Source organism: Amborella trichopoda, chromosome 10 (assembly GCF_054954075.1).
Source record: "Amborella trichopoda isolate Santa Cruz 75 chromosome 10, AtrichopodaSantaCruz75HAP2 v2.0, whole genome shotgun sequence".
NCBI classification, from domain to species: Eukaryota; Viridiplantae; Streptophyta; class Magnoliopsida; order Amborellales; family Amborellaceae; genus Amborella; species Amborella trichopoda.
In genome coordinates, this window is record NC_142345.1 from 42,004,062 (window position 1) to 42,026,582 (window position 22,521).

The 22,521-nt window shown below is 33.8% G+C and overlaps 1 protein-coding gene across 7 annotated transcripts; it reads left to right on the forward strand.

Moving 5' to 3' along the window:
• Positions 1 to 1,697: 1,697 nt before the first annotated feature.
• Positions 1,698 to 9,099, forward strand: LOC18447632 (Calcium-dependent lipid-binding (CaLB domain) family protein). Of its 7 annotated transcripts, XM_020675609.2 has the most exons (7): positions 1,916 to 2,007; positions 2,292 to 2,351; positions 2,477 to 2,525; positions 3,502 to 3,541; positions 4,251 to 4,417; positions 5,027 to 5,122; positions 8,343 to 9,099. In XM_020675609.2, the coding sequence occupies exons 3-7, from the start codon at positions 2,523 to 2,525 to the stop codon at positions 8,655 to 8,657; spliced, it is 621 nt and encodes a 206-aa protein (XP_020531268.1). In that variant the 5' UTR covers positions 1,916 to 2,007; positions 2,292 to 2,351; positions 2,477 to 2,522; the 3' UTR covers positions 8,658 to 9,099. The 7 variants fall into 7 exon arrangements, with proteins under 7 accessions (XP_011628279.1, XP_088705175.1, XP_011628280.1 ...); XM_011629977.3 differs by having other exon boundaries at positions 1,698 to 2,351; XM_088849049.1 differs by lacking the exons at positions 1,916 to 2,007; positions 2,292 to 2,351 and adding an exon at positions 1,698 to 1,770.
• Positions 9,100 to 22,521: the final 13,422 nt, after the last annotated feature.

The following is a 22,521-nucleotide window of genomic DNA, read 5'->3' on the forward strand; positions in this document are numbered from 1 at the left end:
AAGATTTTATGCGGTAAGAAATAATTTAAATTATTTTCTTGATAAATAGAAACAAAAAATAGACTGTACAAAGATATTTTCTTTAAAAAATATGTTGCTCTTTTGATATTGGATGACCCGTTCAAATTATTTTTCATATAATCAGAAATAATGAAAAAGATGAAAGAATTCATACTGTTCTTGCTGTCCAAGCCTTTTATAAATTGGCAGATAATTTCTCTGATAAAAAAACTGACATTCATTCTAAAATTAAACTAAAACTAGTGGAAATCTACAAGGGACCTAAATGAAATCTACTTTTCCACTGAGCAATCATTCATTTCTCATAGTTGAATTTTTTATTGAATTTTGGGTCGTTATGATTGACACTTTGATCTTACAAGTTTCAAAAAACACAAAATGGTTTGATAGGGTTACAGCTCTATCAAACTAAGTAAAGCCTCACCTTATAACTCATCTAAAATTATAATTCAAGCATTGAAAAACCTTTACATCGATCATCTCAACTGGACCATCATAGTTACAGGAAAAAATTAGGATTTCAAGCTTTTAAAATAATATATGTTGTAACAAATTATCGAGACCGTCTATTTTGCCTTTTAGTTTCAAAATTTATTATTGACTTTGAAAATTGATTTTAAAACCAATATGAAGATTTACTTTGCTAAAAGTGCTTTCCGAACGAGGATTTGAGGTGGGGTTTTATTTTGTTTTCATAAAGACGGCTTTACAAAAACCTCATCCTTCAAAAAAAAAAAATAAATAAATAAAAGTTAGTTATAACTTTTGTCGCTCAAGATTAATTTCATGAATAATAATAGTTAAAGCAAAATACACGTCACTTTTTAACTAACATTTTAGACTTTACTACTATTCAAACTCAAAATCATATGTATTTTGAAATTAAACCAAAACATATGATAAAATAGCTATTACCTTTAAGTGTATTTTGACAAATTTCCCTAGTGTAGAAAATATTGGGCCGCTTTTATCTTCTTCTAATTCCAGTCTTCTTCCCAATTTTGCTCATTTATATTTTTGATGCCACTTACTCATGGCGAGACTACATTGAAAAGGAGTTGACAACATCACAAGTAATTTTTCCTACTAGAGTTTCAAAAACCAAAATAATATCTCAAAGAAGAGGGTTAATTGGTTAGCCCTTCGATGTTTAGCAACACTACGTTGCATGCTCGATTTCAATTAAAAAAAAAAAAAAAGTAGGGGCCCTCTCGCCTAACCTAACTCACTTGGGAAAAAAAATTCAAAAAGAAATGCAAGGCATATATAGATAGAGGGATAGATAAATAGAAAAGAAAGAAGATAAGGATTCAAAAGAAATAAATAAATATAAAAAAGAAAACTAAATTTAATAAGTTGAAGAAAGTAAACATTTCAAAGCAAAAACACTTCAAAGTCTTCTACTTTGAGGCCCATTTTCGTTATTTTCCAACAAACCAAGACTATTTACTTAGCCCACTTTAATTTGTTTTTCCTTTTCAGCAAAAAGTAGCATGTGGAAAATATTCTACTTGTGGAGTATACAGCGAAGTCGAAGTGGAGACCGGACTTTTCCGCAATGCGTGTAGACCGAAAGATGTCGGTACCGAAATGTACGGACACCGGTCTCTCTTACCTAGAAACGACAAAATTGACCGGTTAATTGGTATAAATAAGACGCGTTCGACGTCGTCCACGTACTCGAAAACCAGGATCTCTCTCTCTCTCCTCTCCTCTCTTTCTCTCTCTAGAGGGCCTGGGATTTTGCAGGTAGAATATTCTCTGAATTGTTTTAATTTTGTCACTGGATTTTTTTCCTTTTTTATAATTTACTTTAGAGAGTTCAGTCATATAGATGATAATTCTGAATTAGTTCGTCAGTTATTATTTTGGTCCTCTTCTTCCTCTGTTCTTTGCAAGGAAACATGGTGGTTTCCTTGTATTGTGTCGAACCCATTTTTTTTCTCTGGTTTTCGGCTTTTTCTTACCTAAAGTGAGATTATATCGGTGGGTTTTTGTTTGTGGTTCAAAGATATGGCATTTCTGAAGTGAAAAAGGAAGCCATATCTTTTATTTATTTATTTATCTATTTTTGTAGACCAAATTTCTAGTTTTTTCTCTTGGTGTTTTGAAAGGAATAGTTGGAGTTTTCTTACTTTGAATGCTAGTTTTGCCTTCTTGTGTTTCTTTCTTTAAATGTACACACACAAACAGAGCATTTGTTCTGAAATAAAAATGGATAGTGTATGTGGGTTTTCTCTATAGTTTAGAGTGACAAATTTTTTGTTTAGGTTTTTGCAGGAGTAATAGATTCGTGAGTATGAGTGGTTTTGTTTCCTTTGATTCAAAAGGTCTGATTCTTTTGAAGTAAAAATACAAAACCGTTTGTGGGTTTCTTTTTAATTTGGATTTCATGGTTTTCTTCTGGAATAACTGCCTTTTTTTTTTTTTTTTTGATCTTTCTCCAAATAAACAGGAAAACGCATCAAGATCCTGGTGTTTCTTAGTTGAAATGGGAAAAAATGGTCTGTTCCTTAACTGATTTAGTGTTCTGGTTGAACTGTATTATTTGTTTAGCTTTTCCTTTACCCATTACAAAAATATTATCTTCTTTTTGAAAATTTTGGCGTGAGGTATTTCAAAAAGTGAACTTTTTTTCTTTCCTCCTGTTTAATATTCGGAAAAAAAGAAAAGTATAAAGTTTTTTTCTTTGGTGTTGAAGAACTTTATGGTGTTTTTTTTCTTATTTCCTTTGGGTTTTTTTTGCTCGGTAGATTTTTGTTAATCTTGAAAGTCTTTTGAACATCCATTTGTTTTGTGCTTGAGCCTTTGAGTAGACTTGATTTTTACCTTGAGTGAAATTATGAGAAGTATCTTTCTCAGTATTTCAGTCTATTGAGATAATCAAAGTATCTTTCTCAGTATTTCAGTCTATTGAGATAAATCAATGGAATTAGAGTTTTTCCTGAAATAGAAATTGCTTTTGAGGCTTGCAGCTGGACTAGATTTTCTCTGGTTTTTGACTTAAGTGGCAGTTTTAAGGGCTGTTTTTACCATAAATAAAAATTGGTTAAGGCCCTTTTGCCCTTGCTCTTCGTTTTCAAGCAGAGTCTATTTCTTTTTTTCTTTTTAATGAGAATCAATGTGCATATCCTTGTATTTTGAGGCCTCATTATGGGTTTTTCCTTTTTCTTCTTCACTATAAATGGGAATAGTCAAGAGGGGTTCATACATGCACTTTGAGGCATTCCAATTGGTTTCCTTGTTCCTTTTTTTTTTTTTTTAATATTTTATTTTATTGAATGCAAGTTTTATTTCATGGAAATTTATGCATCATTTTGAATTCTAACAATTTCTCTGGTTTTTTTTGCCACAAATGGAAATATTCAACTACCCATGTTCGCCATGATTAGTCTGAAATTTTCCAGCCATTTTCTAGATATAAAGAACTAATTCCTCAAATGAGTCTTACCTGCTTATTGTTTGGGGTTTTTTGTGCAGCTACCAAAGCTTACAGAAATCAATTTGGCCCTTCAATCAGGTATCAAATAATTTTATTTATTTATTTTAAGGCATTTTTATTTCCTCTGTTTAATCTACCTTTTGACGAATCTGCACTTATGATACGGTTTTCTTAATTTATAAAAGTGTTCTCCATAATGATCAATATTAAAAAATTTGAATCTTTGGGTTTTTTTTCTCTTTGGCCTAACCCAAAACTTTGGAAATTTGAAAGTATCGAAATAGGAAATTCTCTTTGTTAAAAAGGAGAAAACAGCTAATATATTGTTTGAATATGGGATTCAAATTGCAGAAAGCACAACATTTTAAAGATAGTTTCTAGAACTTCTTTTTCTGTTTTGGAAGTGTTAGCCTTGATACCTTACTGGGTTTTTTTTTTATTTAATTGACTTTTTCTGTTTTGGGTCTGTTTCTAGGACCAGTGTGTGCTAATTTTAGCCTTAACTATGGGTATTTTGCTAATTTTAGCCCAAATTAGAAGCATCTTTTTCCTATTTTGGATCAAATTTGACTGATATTTCGACATCTTTTTTCTTGAAATTAGAGTGTGTTATTTCTATCGTATTAATATCGGATATTTTACCTGATGGGTTTTTTGGTGTCTTTTCTAATTGAATTTGTTCAGCTTTAGGAACCAAATGTAAAGCCAAATTTCTAAACTGTGGTGGGAATATTCAGAGTCCCCTCTATGATGTTCTCTAAACTTTTCAAGCTGCATTTATGTGCAGGAAAGATTAAGAGTGATAGGAGGGTTAAACGAGACCCAGATAGCTTGGTGAGAACCATGGGGGAGGCAATTGGGCGGTTGAAAGTCACAGTGGTGCGAGGCAAACTATTGGTGGTCCGAGATTTCACGAGCAGTGACCCTTATGTGGTGGTTAAGCTCGGTAACCAGGTCATTTTTCTCAGGCCTTTCAATGTCTTTTTTATCTTGTTGAATTTCTTCATCATGGCTATAAAATCCAAATGAAGTCTCTCCCATATTTATGTAAGAAAAAATTAGAGGAAGAACAAAACTGGGTCCTTTACGCTTCTGCTTAGTGGTAGACATATTGGTTTGGGTGAGGGAGATCATGACTCAAATCCTTGAAGTCTGTCCCAAACGGCGTAACAGGCTAACCTAGATTTTCTCAAAAAAAACAAGAGGAAAAAAAGAAAAGATTTGGATGTCTTGATAATTCGATTCAAAGACTTACAGTGACAAAATTAGTTTCATTTGCTAGTTGGAGCAATGCCAGGATACCCTGTTTTGCATATTGAGAAATCCTGGGAGGTAGATGTAATTTTAAATGTACTTGTCACACATAATTGATATTTTTTATAGATGAAATTATTTGCCATAGGTTCAAAATGCAAGGTGCACTCTTGGCTTCTTATGCTTATCGATAATTTAAATGAGATTTGATTGTTTTCTCTGGGCAATTGTAACTTTCTTTTATTTTCAAATTCTTGCACAAAAGAATGGCCTGTTTACTGATTTTTCTGCTTTTTCTTTCTGAACCAGATGGCAAAGACGAAGGTAATTAACAGTTGCCTTAACCCTGTTTGGAACGAGGAATTGAATTTCTTGGTTTACAATCCGATCGGGACTCTAAAACTGGTATGCCTTCCTCTATTTCCTTGTATTGTTTTACATTACTGTAAATATGCATTAGAATGTCCTAAAAATATCGTAAAATCCAGTGAATTATTCCTAGCCTGTTTCTCATATGACTGTTGTTTTTTTATTTCTTTTTTCCTTCCCATAAAATCCAACAAATTCATCTTTCCCGGATTCCCGAGGACTTTTTTGTCTTTTCATTTTTCTTCTTCCCAAACTGTTACATTGCCCATTATAGTAATATAAAACTGGAAACACGTGCTTAGAACTTAAGACTGCATCAGTTACGGTTATTGCTTTTAATAGTCCAAGTCAGTTAAAGGGAAATATTTCGTAACCACATATTCTCTTCTGTTGTGTTCTTTATTAGTAAATTATTTGATATCTGTTACTTTCATGGGTTATGAGTTCTGTTGATCTTTTAACATTTCAAAATCTACCACGACGACCACTTTTTCCCTGAACTCTCTCTCTCTCTCTCATATTTCTGTTTAGGACTGATTCAAACCAAATTTGAGACACTCCTTTGTTACATTAAAGGGCAGGTGTACACTCAAATTTTGAAGAAACTCCATAATGTGAAACTGGGTTTAACAGATACACACATATACAAACTAATTGCTCCTCTTTATTCTCCATTTCCTTTATCAATATTTGATTTGCTTATCATCTCTCTCTTTTTTTCCCTCTCTCTATATATATATTTATATATGAGAAATGATCCTATAAGACCTTCTCTCACCCATGTGTGTATGACCCCAAAGGATCACCATTAAATTTGGCATGGATCTATAGAAAAGTCAAGTCCCATACCCATGTGATAATTTTTTTAGAGATCCATACCAACTTTAATGGTGATCTTTTAGGGACCTACACACATGGGTGGGAGAGGGCCTTATAGGATTTTTACTCTATATATATATATAAATGTATGAAGTTTCTATAAAGCCTCGGCTTTATGAAAAACAAAAAGCCTCACCTTAAATCATTGTTTGAAATGCACTTGAAGCAACATAAATCTCTATGATCTAAAATCAATTTCCAACATTGACAATAAAACTTGAAACTAAAAAAATGGTATAGATCTTGTAGATCTTTATACACCTATTTTTAGGGCGAAATGGATGACTTAGATAATTTGTTATAATATGCACTATTTTTAAAGCTTGAAACCCTAGTTTTTTTTCACAACCACAGCATTCAAACCGAGATAATCCATATAAAGGTTTTTCAATGCTTGAATTGTAATTTTCGATGAATTATGAGGTGAGGCTTTGCTTATTTTGTAGGGTTGCAGCCCTAACTTCCTTTTGTAAAGAAACATAAAAAAGTTAGTGGTGGCAATGGACCCGGACCCGACCCAATACACTATGACCAGACCCGAGTTGGATCTTGGTCCAAAACTTGGATCCGAATTCTATTCGGGAATTTAATATATAATATTTTAATAAAATTTAATAATAATTTAATTATTTAAATATAATATTTTAATTATTTAAATATAATATTTTAATTATTTAAATATAATATTTAAATAATATTTAAATCAATATAATTATATATTTTTTGTTATTTAATAATATAACTGTATATTTTAAATTACAATATTTAAATAAGGAAAAAGTATATATAAGGTTGCAATTATTGAATATATAATATTTTAATTATTTAAGAGAGAGAAAAGAGCGAATTCTGGCTGAGGTTTCTGCCATTGAGAGAGAGAGAGAGAGAGAGAGAGAGGGAGAGCGAAGGAAAGCCGAATATGGTTCTATAAGTTGTACTTTGAGAGAGGTAGGGAGGCCTGTGTAAAACCTACAAAAACCGTGTTACGTGTGTCTGCTTTACTGGTCAGTTTCAGAGAGAGAGCGAGTTCTTTTTATCAGACCTTGTCTACGGGGTGCATTAATTTAGCATTTTGTTAGTTCTTTTTCCTATTTCAGGAAAGCCCAAAGGACATGTCATTGTGAGTGAATAATGAATTAGAAATTGTTGGTGGGGCAATTTTCTAATTTTGCCCCACTATTAAAGTAAAATTTTTTTTTAAGAAATTCATTTGTACGATATAATACTAATGTCCCACTCTAAAGACCGTATAAGATATTTATCTATGAGATATTTGTAAGTAACCATGTAAGATATCAGTATTTTTGAATTGCAAAGTCTCTCACAGGCGTTAAGTTTAAACAGGTGTTAAGTTTTTAATACATATATGCTTTTAGACACAAATAGCTCACTCCAGTCATTCTATGAGACTTGTATTATTGAATGCCAGTATTTCACCAAATGTCACCCTTTGAGGTATTGGTGCTTTTGTACATCACAATTAAGTTACTCATTAAACATTTGCATTTATGAATACCGATATCTTATAAAAATATATATATTAACATTATTTTTTTTTAATATAAGGAAGTTACAATCAACATTGGCCCGTTGGATTTTGAAATTAGGTGGCTGAAGATGACTAGGCACAAAGTTTGAAGTAAAATTTCTCAAATATTGTGATACACTTTAATCTATTGAATTTTACACCTCTTTGTTCATAGTATAAAATCCCATATCTTATAGGGTGTTTAAATTGACATTTAGTGTCTGCATTGTGTGGATGCTCGAATTGTGCACAAGCACCATCAAACTTTCAAAAAAATGGCTAGCCACGATTATATTTAGTAAGCAGCATCAAACTATAAAAAGAACGGTTCGTCACGATTGCATATAGTTTTTCCCAAAGATTTCAAACTTTTTAGGTGCGATTGCCTAAAAATATTAAAAGTGATAGAAATTTTGAATTTGACCAAAATATCACTAATATTTCACAGTATTTTGGTTGATTTGTTTTTTTATAACTTTTTTAAATACATTTTAGGCGTGCATGGTTGAGAACTGTGGATGCCCGATGTTTTGAGTTGATCCGAGTTCAAGAAAGAAAATTAAAATTAAAACATTGCATGCAATTATTGGTGCCCTTGTTTCTATGTTCTTATATAAGAAAGGTGATTGTGCACCATTCAAGCTTTCCCGGTTAAAAGTAAACAAAGGTCAATAGTGAATCCATTGTATATTTTGATGAACTTACTAGTTTGTTTTTTTGTTCTCCACACTCTTAGAATGCATGTGTGGTTGTATAGTTACATATCGATCTGTTGTTCGCTGCTCCTCTCTTTCTCGAAAATGATAGAAATGGCAATGCTCTCGCTCTCTAACATGACGGAAATGGCAGGAGGTTTTTGACAAAGATAGATTTAAGGCAGATGATAAGATGGGAAACTCACATGTAGATCTCCAGCCCCTCGCAATGGCAGCAAGAATGCGGAAAGTGGTGAAGGGAGAGCCAGGAATGGAGACCAAGATGAGGAAGGTTGTTCCAAACAAGGAGAATTGTTTGGTGAGAGATAGTTGTGTGAGATATGTTGATGGTGAGGTTGTTCAGGATGTGTGTTTGAGGCTGAGAGATGTGGAGTCAGGGGAGTTAGATCTGCAACTTAAATGGGTTGATGTTACTTCTCTCTCTAACATGCCATCTGAAAGTGTATAGTGGTCTTCAGTGGACAAAAGGTGAGATTAGGCTTTGGCTTTTCTTTCTCTTCGACTCCAAATAGTTGAGAAAAGGTTTTGATGATGATGACTCTCTCTCTATCTCTGCATTTCCTCTCTAGTGAGGGCTGCATTCCCTCTCTAGTGAGGGCTTGTCTTGCCGACTCCAAATAGTTGAGAAAAGACTTTGATGATGATGACTCTTTCTATCTCTGCATTCCCTCTCTAGCGAGGGCTGGTGGCATCTCAAAAATACATCGAGGATTAGGATTCTCATTCTCTTCTAAAAATTAGTTGAGGTTGCGGAATATGTAAGGTCAAGGCCTTCGGAAGAAAAATAGAGCCATAAATTTCGGAAAACGCAGTTATGAGTGTGGGAGATTTTGACACTTTGCTTGGAAATCTATTTTTGCCTTTGATATAAAATTTGGAGCCTTCAAAAATGTTGGAACTCTAAATGCTAGGAGATGCAAGAAGATAGTCCAAATAATGTGATTGAATAGGTATTATTTTTGGAGTAATGATCCTATGAGGCTGTTTTTCATCTATGTGTGTAGGATCTCGAAGGATTACCATTAAATTTGATACAGATATTTAGAAAAATCAAATCCTACACTCATGGGATAATTTTTCTAGAGATCTGTGTCAAATTTATTGGGGATCCTTTGAGATCTTATACACATGGGTATAAGAGGGTCTCATAGGATCATTATTCTTATTTTTGTAGTTTATTTTTTTTATAGATTCAGAATGGGAAAAGTTTATATAAGGGTACAACCTTAAAATGTAGAACTAGCACCTCAAAAATCCATCGCAAAACGTTTTAATATTGAAAAACCTTGGGATTGGTTATCTCGACATAGAGATATATCATTAAGAAAAATAAAAAGATTTTGGGTTTCAGAAATAACGTATCTTACAACATATTATCTATACCATCCATTTTCAAAATTTTCATATGTTTATAGCTCTATTTGATTTTAACTATTTTTGAAATTTAAAATTTTATAATTAGATATAAAAATAGATTTTGAGATATTTGATTTTAACTATTTTTGAAATTTAAAATTTTATAATTAGATATAAAAATAGATTTTGAGATAATCTTAAAATTATTTTGCTTCAAAATTAGATAATATGATAAAATTTGAAGGCGCATTTTAATTGGATTGTTTAAGGTTGCAATCTTATGAAAACCGTACCCGTTCAAAATTGCCAATATAAAAAAAGGGATTGTATGCGAAGAGATAAGTTATGTTTTTTTTTTATATGGAGGTTAAAATCATTTCCACTTATTAGATACTTAGAAGTTCGAGAAGTATTGTTTTTTTGAACTATGTGTCTAGTAAATGAAACTGTTATAATCACCTATTTTAAAATTTACGAGACAAAAATAATTGTGATTTTTATATATAAAAGATAAATTCTCTTAGACAATCTCGTATCAAAATAATCAATTTGAAAGTTTTTAAATGGATGCAATTCCGGGTCCTAGGATCCTGAGTTGTTTACGCAAATTTGTGAAACCAATCCTTGCCTTGTGCTTATCTCATGTACATGTAATAGGACCCGTCCTGTGCGACTTTGGGTGGAGTTGTAAGATTACAGAAGTATTACGTTAAATGATAAAATTAAAAAGAGAATGTTACTTCTAATCGGTGTTTAAAAATCCGATGATTTGTGATTTGGATCATAGAACTGGACTCAAAATCAGTTGGGGCCAAACTAGTTTTTTTGGAAGGTATTGGTATTCGCCTTAAAACATCCCATTTCTTTTTTATTGTGATTATTATTTGAGCTTATGTATTATTTTGAGAAATTATCGTAAATATAGTTTAATTTAAGCTTAATTAGAAAAAAACTTCAAACTTTTGTTTAAGCACTCTTTTTCCTCATTTTTGGTTTTTTTTATTATCAAAATGACCTTTACGGTAGTCTTATTACCGTAATACTAAGGGAATTTTAGTTGGTACTAAAAGTACCGTAATACTGATGGCATTTTATATGTTACTTTAAGTATCGTATGTTTGAAGACATTTTTCAGCACCTTAATCCCTGATGTGGAATAAAAGAGGAAGCCGGTCTTATGTTTCGACATACAGTGAAATTCCCAACATTTTCATAATTACGCCAGATCGGGTCAAAATCTTCTTAAGCACTCCAAAAATCTGCCTGTCAAGTTTCGTCGCAATCCGACATGTCTAAGACAGTGCAAACAAAAAAACAATTTCGAAAAATCAGGCTCAAGCATCTTGAAATGGATCCCATAATTAGAACTATATTTTTGGTGCATGAAACAGTTGTAGGACCACCGCCATTGGATCCGGCACGGTTGAAAACCCCTATGGGTCAAGTCTCGGCTTAATCGGGCACTCCAGGACAAAGTTATCGGTACAAGACCAAAAAGGAATAGGCTGCACACTATTCCCGTACGCTTTCCCTGCACCAAATCACCATTAAAGGTAACTGTTTTTGCAGCATCGGGCAGTGACCTTCGGGGTCCATATCTCACTCGTTTTGAGACGGATCGCTCTCAAATTTTGTGAGCATATTTGTCTTATCAAGATGAGTGTTTTGATATATGGCGTGCCTCGTGACGATACTCGAGCAGAGAGAAAAGCTAGAGAGAAGTTGGTGATTTGTGAAGATAGTTGCTGAAAATTCAGCAGCAGCACGCCTCACTCGAGCGGCCAAATCACGCGCTCGCGTATCCGCTCAAAACGAAACTAATTGCATTATGTGTGTAAGGTCTGAGGCTATCTCTAGCCCGAACCCTGCGTACAATGAACGGTTGGATTTCACACACAGAGGTGTCGAAGCTGTTATACATTTTGACTGTCAGATTTCCAAATTTCGGTTAAAAACTCAAAACGACGAAATCTTCGTTTGGATACGAAATCGAGTTGCGTTTGCTACAATGTGATCGTGACGGCATTCTTAGTGTGATCCAGCAAAGAAGTCATGAAAAAACATCAAAGAACACGTACACTATTGATCTGAAGTTTTCAATATTCATCCAAACTTTAAGTCGCATGATCGTGGCCCAAAAGCGTACTCCGTAGCTCGAAGTTGGTATCAAATTGATCGTCATGCAGAGACCGATAAGAAAGCAATCATATTTCAGCCAAACGTACAGCGAAGCAACTCCAAATCATCCATAGAAGATCACGCAAGTTTTAGGGCAGCAAAATAGACTATTTTGGAATTTCATATATTGTTGAGCAAGGGCAAAAGAGTCATTTTGTACTCAATTTTAGAATTTCTTTTAATTCAATTAAATTGTAATTATCACCAATTTAGGTATTTTTTTGGAATACACCCATGTTTGGGCCCAATTCTATAAATACATGTTAAAACAATTGTCAAAAGACCCTTGATTCTTTTAGCTCATCAATAAAATTTAAGAGTTTTTCACGTTCAAATTGTGGGAGCGTCTTGGAGAGAGAGAGGAGAGAGAAGAAAAGGGCCGGTACCTTCGATAAGGTAATTTTGTCTCTCCTCTTCTTTTCTCTCATCTCTCCTCATCTGATCTCTCTCTTTCTCTCCCTCCTCTCATCTCTCGCTGATCGCCATCCATGTTTCCTTCTACTTTCTTTCTCCTCTGTCATGGATGGCGAAAGTTCATCGCCGCCTATATTCCCCCCTCTCTTTTCTTCCCCTTTCTTCTTTCTTCTTTCCCCTTTTCTCTTCTTTCTTACTGCCCCTTTCTTCTTCTTTTTCTCTCTCTCTCGGTCCTTTCTTTTTCTCACATGCACGATATCGGTAGTATTGCGCATGCCTTTCCCTCTCTCTTTCTTTTCTCTCTTCTTCTTCTTTCCCTCTCGTTTGATCAAGGCAGGCTAAGTCAAGCATTGTCATGGTAGTCTTGTCGTCTAGCAGTAATGTTGTTGTGTTGGTTTTAGTCATCGTGCCAACCTTATTGCTACGATAGGCTAGCCATCGTGCCAGGCTGGTCGATAATCGTTATGTCGTCTAGTAGTATTGTCGTTGTGCCGGTCTAGTTACCTTGCCCGTCTTACTACCACGACAGTTCGATCACTTGCTGGTCTAGCTATTGTGTTAGTCTAGCCACCTAGTCAAATCTTTATCTTCCTCATTCCTCTATTCTCTCTTTCTTCTTCTTTCATCTATTCTCTTCCCCTTTTTCTTATTCTGAATGTGCATGACTATGTGCATTTGCCCAAAGACAGGGAGGGGTCACTTGACCCACTTGTCTTATAAATTAATCATGTGTGTGTGATTGCAGAAACATGAGAGTACAGGCTAAGGGATGTGATTCCGAACCAGTTCTACCACTGGAGGGCTTTCTTCGTGATCTAAGAGGGCGCCCACACGAGCCAGCCCGAGTAATTCCTCTCTCATCGGTTGGTATACCTGACCTCATTCTTGAGTGAGGTTCTCGAGAGAGTTATCTCAAAATCTCGGGTTCCCCGAAACTCGAGACGCATATCCCCTTATCATCTAGATCCGGAGGGCGAGATCGTGGCACCTAACCACCCTAAACTTACACTAACCCTTATACTACATTTTAAGTACGGTAAACACTAACACCCTTATACGGCATTTTAAGTACCATAAACACTAACCCATGTTAGACGATACTTAAAATACCATAAACCTGATTCTGTTTATCTCTTTCATCTTTAATTATTTTTACATTTATCTATTATTTCTCTCCCTAATTTTTTTAATATTTATCTCTTCTTTCTCTCTCTAATTCTCTTTTATCTCTTATCTCTCTCTACAATCCAATTGTCGTTTCCATAGAGAGAGTAATCAAACACTGACTTCAGTTATGCAAAACAGAGGACATGATCTGTCTAAAGAAACGATAGTGAGATTGTAGATAGAGAAAGAAGAGACAAAAAAGAATTAGAGAGAAAAGGCAAATATAAATATTAAAAAGAATTATAGAGAGAAAGAAGAGATAAACAAAAAAAGAATTAGAGATGAAATAGATAAATATAATGAGAAAAGGATTTACGGCATTTTAAGTGTCGTATAGCCATATAATGGGTTTTAGCTTTTACGGTACTTAAAGTATAGTAATTGGCTTCACTGCCATGGCCAGAGTTCTACGGCACTTAAAGTACCGTAATATTACTCAAAGTTACTACGGTATTATAAACAACATATAAAATGATATGTAGTACGGTAGTAAGAGTACCGTAAAGGTCATTTTGGTCCCAAAAAAACTAAAAATGAAGAAAAAAAAGTGTAGACGAGGTAAATAAAATTTTGAAATTTTTTTTCAATTAAGCTTGGACTAAGGTATATTTGTGATAATTTTTCTAATATTTTTCTAGATTCTTTTTCAATTCTCACCTTTTTATTTCAAATTTTTATTTATTTTTATTTTTAAATACTTTTTAAAAATGTTGGTTCAAACAAATCTGAATGGCCAAATAGAACAATTCGACATGGATATGTGAGGGGAATTCGATATGGATACATGTGAGGTGGACCTGCTGACAATGATAAAATCGATATAATCCGAATTGGATATTGGGTGCTAAAACAATGATGGTCCTTCAAAAAAGTGGCCACAGTTTTGACTTTGGAAAGCCCCATTCAAATTAAATAACACTACATTGAATCTTTCTCACATTTACATGGTCGACTTGGATCCTTTTGGGTGGGTGAACCGCCTTCTCCTATTGTATCCTATTGTAGTCCACCATTGTGTCTCAGACGTATTGCTCATCCCATAAAGCAAAAGCCATTGCATTAGGACCGATCTACCATGTGTGCAGTGTACATATAACATCAAACATCATCATTGTTTAATTTTTTTTTGTAATAAATTGTGGTTGACTGTATAAAACTTGGTATATCATTCTACTCTACTAAAAGTCATAAACTCTCGTATCTGTTCTCATTACTTCCAACTACACCTTTTTAAGTATACTCCTACTCATACTGAACCTATAGCACATCAAACATCCATTCTCTTAAATATATAGCCAAGATGAACCACTATAGTTCTGGGACACAATAGTGGACTACAACAGGAGCAATAGCTCATCGTGACCATTAATTTATATGACCATTGGTGGATGTAATATTGTGAAGTTGTATACAACACAAGGTATATACTAAACTTGTCCATTTCTCGGGAATAAGGTTGGGGCATGCGTGGTATGGGGGGATGATGGTTCAACATAACATTACATTCTCCGTTCCCACAATTAACATATAAAAAATAAAATATAATATACAAAATACAAAAAAAAAATTAAAAAAATAAGAAAAGATAAAAAAGTCTACTCTCGTGCTTTGAAAGGTAACAAGGTCGAGAGTACTTCTTTACCACGCATGCTCCTAATTATACCCACTTTTGCAACCACTAATGAAAAGCATCGACCATAAACAAAACCAAAAGAATGCTGCAAAACTTCAAGAAAAACACGGTAGGAAACAAAATAATAGAAGAGTCAAGAGAGTATAAACCCTAACTAGGAGGGGTATTTCTATATTTTGTCGAAGTAGTTTCAGTGTCGGAAATCATATGATGATTTGAAAATATATGTTTAGCCCTATTTATAAAATTTAAAATTTTAAAAATAATATAGATAAAAAATATTTACAGACACTTGGAAAATTGATGGCCTACATAACTGGTTACAATATGTATTATATTTGGGGCTAGAATTTTATTTATTTTTTCTTTATATTCATACTTATCGAGTTCAAGATGATCAATTACTCTTTCCTATTGAATTTTTGAGATACACCTTACTTCTATAGCATAGATGAAGAAAATAGCTATTCCGGGATAAAAGAAATATATATTAAAAAATTATAAACTTCGGTAAAAATGTTTTAATCCAATGTTGTATAGACTGGACCAAACCAGCCGTTCAAGCTGGAAACTGGTGAATTGGGTACTTTACTAGTCCGGTCTACTACACTAGACCATATGCTAAAGGAGAAACTGGCATTGAACTCGTGGACTGGCTGACCTACTGGTTGGAATGGCTTCTCCCGGTTCAATGCCGAACGGGTCGGCCCATTACAACCATTTAAATTGAGCATATGAGGATTTATTAAAGATTATATGAATAGAAAACATACTTTTAGAAGAAAGTGCGGTCTGTATAAGGTGTAAACCTTAAACAATAAAAATGAGTCCCACATTCAAATCTTGCTACATGTAGTTATAAATTTTAATTATGAAATTTAAAGCTTCAAAAATGACGTAGAACCGGAAGATCTATAAAAACTCGAAGTTTTGAAAATGGACACTCTGGAGAATGTGTTACAATATGCGGCTATTCTTAACACTTGAAATCCTTTATTTATTTATTTTTATCGCTTCGTTTAGGTGATTAATTTTATGGTTTTCCAACGGCCCAACAACTCTTTCGATTAGATTTTTGTGGTGCTCCTGATTTCTATATTATAAGTCGATAAATCTTTTTCCTTGAAAGAAACATATACCAACTTATGGAAACGATCGTTTAAGACTTCAAAACTAATAATGAGCTATTTGTACTAAGACAGTTAAATGTCATCACATAAAAATCAAGAAAAAATTACTCTCTCTCTCTCACTCACTCTCTCTCTAAGAGAAGTTTACCTTTTATTCCTGCATAAAGAAGGGTGCGGTTTGTATAAACTTTTTCCCATAAAGAATAGTACAGATGAGCGTTATAAAGCAAGGTTATGGAGGATGCAACTTTCGTCCAACCTACATCAGTGATCCTACACCAACTATTATCAAACATTATTAATGCAAGACAACAATTACCATTCCTCAAATGATTATCAATTTCTCAGCAAAAACTTCTTGATTTTCCAACAAATCAGCAGCCGAGTTCTTGTCTCCTTCCACCACAAACTTCTGATTAAACTTCCGGCTACTTTAGATGTAACAATAACCTTAATTCATCTCATTGCAGTTACTTTCCTCTCTCTTTAGAGCTCTCTTGCATTTCTTATTTGTTTTGCTGTTCGAAAACACGGGCTAGACGTGGAACTCGGGCCCTGGTTAGTACAAGTGATTGACCGAGTCGGAGTCGAACTCTACGAGACACTCGAAGAGCAAAAAAATTACAAAAAAAAGGGAACAAACTGAAATTTTGTTAAAAATCAGGAAATGAAAGAAAGGTAGAAGACATAAAAGTATATGGAAAACTAATACATTAGAATCATGAAAGCATAAAAATGATATACAAAATTAATTATAAACAATTGTAGTCGATGATATGAAAGATTATATCAATTATAAAAAAAGATAATCTCTTTCTAAAATATCATAAATTATAACAAATATAACATTATGAATCTATAAGAGATTATTGTTCCCCCAAGTTGGGGATTTGTTCAATCAAGAGCGACGAGTCGACTCGTCCGTAAAGACAACCACTTCCATACAAAGCATTCAAAGGTTCGAATCAAAATAAAAGAATTTATATAAACATATATTACAAAAACAAACAGAAACCTTCGAAGGGCGTACGTGCATGGCACAATACACATGCCAAATTCTCACCACCTTCTAATACGGCTTTTTTTAATGTAAATACGAGTATTATTTATTTGAAAGATTTTATGTGCTATTAGAGAGAGAGAGAGAGTGAGATTGGCTTCAGATCTTCAAGCTATGACCTGCAAATTAAACAAAAAATTAACAAAAACTAAAGAAAAAACACTACAATAAAAGTAAGAGGAGAGCCTAATTGAGGAGAACATGTAGTGTGAGAGAGAGAGAGAGAAGTAAGGAAGGAAGAGAGAGAGAGAGAGGGAAGGGAAGAGAGGGAATAGAAATAGAGTGCTTCTAAGGGCATGGTGGCAGAAGTATAGAGAGCACATATCCTCCAGAAGCATGAAAGCCTATTGCTTGTGTTGGTTTTGTGCTCTCTATCTTCTGTCAACAACCAACTCTACTTTCAAGCTCATCTCCCCTGCTCATCGCTTTAGAAACTTAGAGAGAGAGAGAGAGAGAGAGAGAGAAAGAGCATTGAAACATAAATGTAAAAGAAGCCAACAAGAGAGAGAAAGGTTGCAACGAGTACGCACAAACATGTTACAATGAATACTCACAACAAACACTTAGAGAGAGAGAGAGAGAGAGAGAGAGAGAGAGGGAGAGAGAGAGAAACAAGTTTCAAGGAATACCCCACAAACACTTTCAGAGAGAGATGGGGTGAGAGAGAGTAGTGTACTTCTTTAACCAGTCGACTATTTATCGTCTTCTTCAAAAGTAACGAAGCATTGATACCACCGGCCATAGCCAGTAACTCATGTGACAACCGGTTGAGCCGGTCAGGTGGTCCTGCGCAATATTTAAAAAAAAAAAAAAACTAAATTTGGAGGTTCCTTAATGGGGTTGGTCTGGCCCGCCACTAATTTTGTCCACTCTTTCTGAAAATAGGGTATGTTTTAGCGGTTGTCCAATTAATGTCCCTAAATTGCCTCCCTTTCGCAGGAATTCCACTAAGATTTCCTTTTCATGTCCCCATCAAAAATAAGGGTTTTCCTTTTATTACTTTTTGAATTTTTTCTTCTTTAATATTTTGTATAGAGAATGGAGATATTACATAATAAGGAAAAATTTATTGATGTGGTCTTACTCAAATATTAATGCAAAATCAGGAAGGGACCATGGCTATTTTTGGAAAGGTAAGTAAACATTATATTGCTCATAGAAAATGTGGGAATTTTCAACCGTATCCTTGTTAGAATATGTAGTTTCATGCGTTTGAGCTTGCCTCCTAGATGGTAGGGGTGGCAATGGACCTGGACCTGGACCCGACTTGGGACCCCGCCGGATAGACTCGACACGAGTCCGGTTATGGGTCCAATATTTGGATCCTGGTGGGTCGGGTTCGAGTCAAAACTTAGACCCAAACACTATTCGGATTCAAGTTCAGGCCTCGGTCCAGTTGGACCCGTCCCATACTTATAAACAGTTGGAGATAAAATACTTTAGACCTTATTTATTTGGGTGTATTAATGATCGTATGCAATAAGAACTCCTACTCATCTTTAGCTATTAAATGACAAATCAAACGGTTTGAAATCTAATGGTAGGTGATCGTGACCTTGTTGCCAACAAAATGGGTATATGATGGTAAAAAATAGGGGCAAAAATAAAAAGAAGCTCATAGTGAGGGTGGCAATGGACTCGACCAGACCCAGGACCCAACAGGTATGGGTACGGGTCTAACTTTTCGACCCGACGGGTCGAGTCCGAGTCCAAAACCTGGACCCAAATACTATTCGGGTCTAGGTCCAGGTCCAGCTGTACCCAACCCGTTGCCGCCCCTACTGGCTGGTATTTAGCATGGTATCTTTTTCATTAGTGGTTTAAAACAATGTTTGACTCCTCAGTACAAGTTCTGAGTATACGCACCTAGTTTCTCTGAGTTGGGTGTCCCACTCGGGGATCTTAAAAAAAAATCCAAAATATTATAATGAATCTTGAAAAATAAAGAATTTATTTTTTATGTGTATTTTATTTGTTCTATCATTTTGGCAAAGATAGGAAAGTGTTTTGGTCATATTTTTATATTTTTCTACTTGTTTAGATTATTTTGAAAATGCCCCCGTTCAAAAATTGATTTTTTTTAAAATATATATTTTTTACTCTTGTTTTATCATCATTTTGATATGTTTTGCTCAATATTGCTTTAAACATATATTTGTTATTTTTTAAAAAAATTGTATCTTTTAATTCTTACTTGGATCGGGCATGGGCCGAGTACTTGCCCCGAGTAGTAGTTTCAAACCCTGGTTTAAAATTTTCCTATCTGAATGGGTCATGCATTTGATTTAGATCGAAATTATTTAGAGAGACTCGTCCAATTTTATAAAAGAACTGGACAAGTCTGTCGGAGATATGGATGATCTAGATCAGCCGAATCATGCAACCTAATGTACTTTTAAATATAAGTTTGTAAGTTATTTGAAATATGGAAAATTATTTTTATTTTTACTTTTGTTTTTATTTATTAGTAGGGAGACTCATCGATCTGGATTGGCCCAGTAATTGGTTGGTTAACCCAACCAGTCCAGGGTTTTAAACAATGGTTTCCACTCAAATGTTTTTCGATACAAAACTCTTGAAAGGGGTGAGCTGCCACTAAAAAAGAATCTATTTTAGATGTGTGCAGTTTGCTTACGGATGCATCAGTAGGTGTAGAGGTAAGGTGCAACTTCAAATTTTATCATAATATATAATTTTGATGTAAAATGTTCTTAGGATTATCTCAAAATCTATTTTTATATCTAATTATAAAATTTTAAATTTCAAAAATGATTAAAATCAAGTAGATCTATAAATATATGAAAATCTTGAAAATAGACGGTGTGGACAATATGTTGTAAAATGCACTCTTTCTGAGACTTAAAATCTTTTTATTTTTCATAGTCATACATCTCAATGTCGAGATGATCAATCAAAAGGTTTTTCAATATTAAAACTACCCTTTCCGATGGATTTTTGAGGGGCATCTGTAGTTCTACATTATAATGAAGCATCCTTATATAAACTTTTTCCGTTTTAGATATGGGTGCGGTTTGTATAGAGCCTAGGCTCTAACAATCAAATTAGAGCCTACCTTCAAATAGTATGGAGAAATGTGGTTTCAATTCTGAAAATCTTTGTGATAGCCTGGAAAAATATTTTTATATTTATTCATAAAGTTTAAAGCTTCAAAAATAGTGTAGATTGACAAATCTATAAACACTTGAAAATATTGAAAATTGACGCTAAAAAAATACGTTACAAAATACACTATTTTTAAAACTTGAAATTCATTTTTTTCTCAAATCCATGCATCTTGATGTCGAAATGATCAATTTGAAGATATTTGAGCATCAAAACAACCTCTTCTGGTAAAAGTTTTAACGTAAGCTCAAATTTGATTGTTCAGAGCCTCGGCTCTATATAAACTTTTCCCTATAGAGATATATACACATACATGTATGTCAACGTCTAATAATGTCAAAAAAATGTTGATTGCAATATTAGTCTTTCTGTGTGCCATTTAAACCAAAAAAAAAATGTTTTGAAGTACACGTTGAACTATCCAACATTTTATCTCAAAAATGTTTCCATAAATTTCAGAATTATTTTAATTTGTGATTGATTACCAAATTGAAATTTTACTGAAAGATTGACGGACCGCTTGAAATTGAATAACAAAAATATGGATTAGATATTAAATTGTCCACACCTTAGGTATGGTTTCGTACATTTCCCTTTGCATAAGAGGTGGGGTTCTAGATGATAATACTTCTAATGTCAGAACCTCGTTTGCAAACTCGGCCGGTCCAATTCAGAATTGGGCACTGGCTGATTTGGTTTTGGTGGTCTGGCAGGGTATTTTAAAAATAAAAAGTTAAAAAATGTAAAAACCTCAAGGGATTTATTTGGGATGTGTTTATGAATGGTTTTATCATTTTGGATAAGATCGAAAAGTGTTTTGACAATGAAGACTTATTTTTATATTTTTCAACTTTTTTTAATGTTTTTGAAAATACCCTAATGTAAGAAAAATCTTTTTTCTTCATTGTTCAACTTCATTTAGATGTGTTTTGTTTAATTATGCTTTAAATATATTTTTTCATATTTTTTTAGATATTCAGAATTTTTTTTATTTTTTTAACACTTTTTAGATTAGCCAGGACGTGTCCGGTTAGGCCAGTTGAACCTGCCGATTTACCGATTACTCGAACCCGGCCCGGCTGGTTTCTGAGATTTTTTGAACACTCGGTGAGAATTCAAGAAATATTGCAAGTTTTCTAAAGTTGAGTATCTTGTGCGTTGTTAACATGCACATAAGAGCATGACAAGAGTGTTTTTGTTAAATAGGCGTGGATAATGTAAATTTTCAGGAAAAAAGGGATCTCGAAATTAATAAAGAATAGAAAAAAATCAATTGTGCTTTATTCTTTATTTTTCTTGGTTTTGTTATTTCATTCTGCGTTGTATTGTGGGATATGAAGAAACTAACGTGAACCCAAAACTATAATAAATAACAAATAACGAGGAACACTGCTCACACCAGAAAACCTTTCCAAGATTGTCCTTCACTGCCTAATATAGCAGCATTAATCTAGGTTTAGGAGATTCCAACCTTTTTAGCAAAAGACAATAACTCCTCACCTACAAAATGACCCAAATGTCCCCACTTCCGAAATCACGAGAACACATCTCCAGGGAAATTACTAAATTGCCCTTCCATAAAAATGGCTCCAACTTTTCCAAACAAATGGTATAAAAAAAATAAAATATTAAGTTTTTCTCTTTACTTACAAGGTTAATTTTTTGTTTGTCTTCTCACGAGTCTATCATCTCTGCCACCATAATCATGAACATGAAAATAATGAATTTGAACATTAAGAGAGCTCCGCCTTGTATTTCTTTTGGACCGTTTGTTTTGTAAATCCAAGAATCTAAATTTATGGATATGCAGTGTGTTAAAAAGTGTTTCAGTACCTATATCCTTCACATAACTATGGTAGATACATGAGCCATTGATGACCACATGTATGAGAAGTGTGACCGGCCAACCATCCACTGAGAGATCGATATATATTTTTTATGATATTATGTTTTTAATGTGCATATATAATCGTTAAAGTGTTTTTTTAACTAATTAAGGTAGGCTACATGAATTTTGGTCTGTCATTCTGCTATATTAAGGGTCAATACCCTCAGTGAGGTCATAAGCCCTTATATATTTTTTTACTACTTCTAACCATGTCATTTTGAGCTTATCTCTTATTTTTTTTTAACTTTCCGTTTGAATTAACTTACATCTCCTAACAGGTGTTGTACTTGATTTGCGTCACACATGGCCAGTCCATCTAAGTCTATTATCTCTCATCTTATCGCTTATTGGTGCGACACCTAA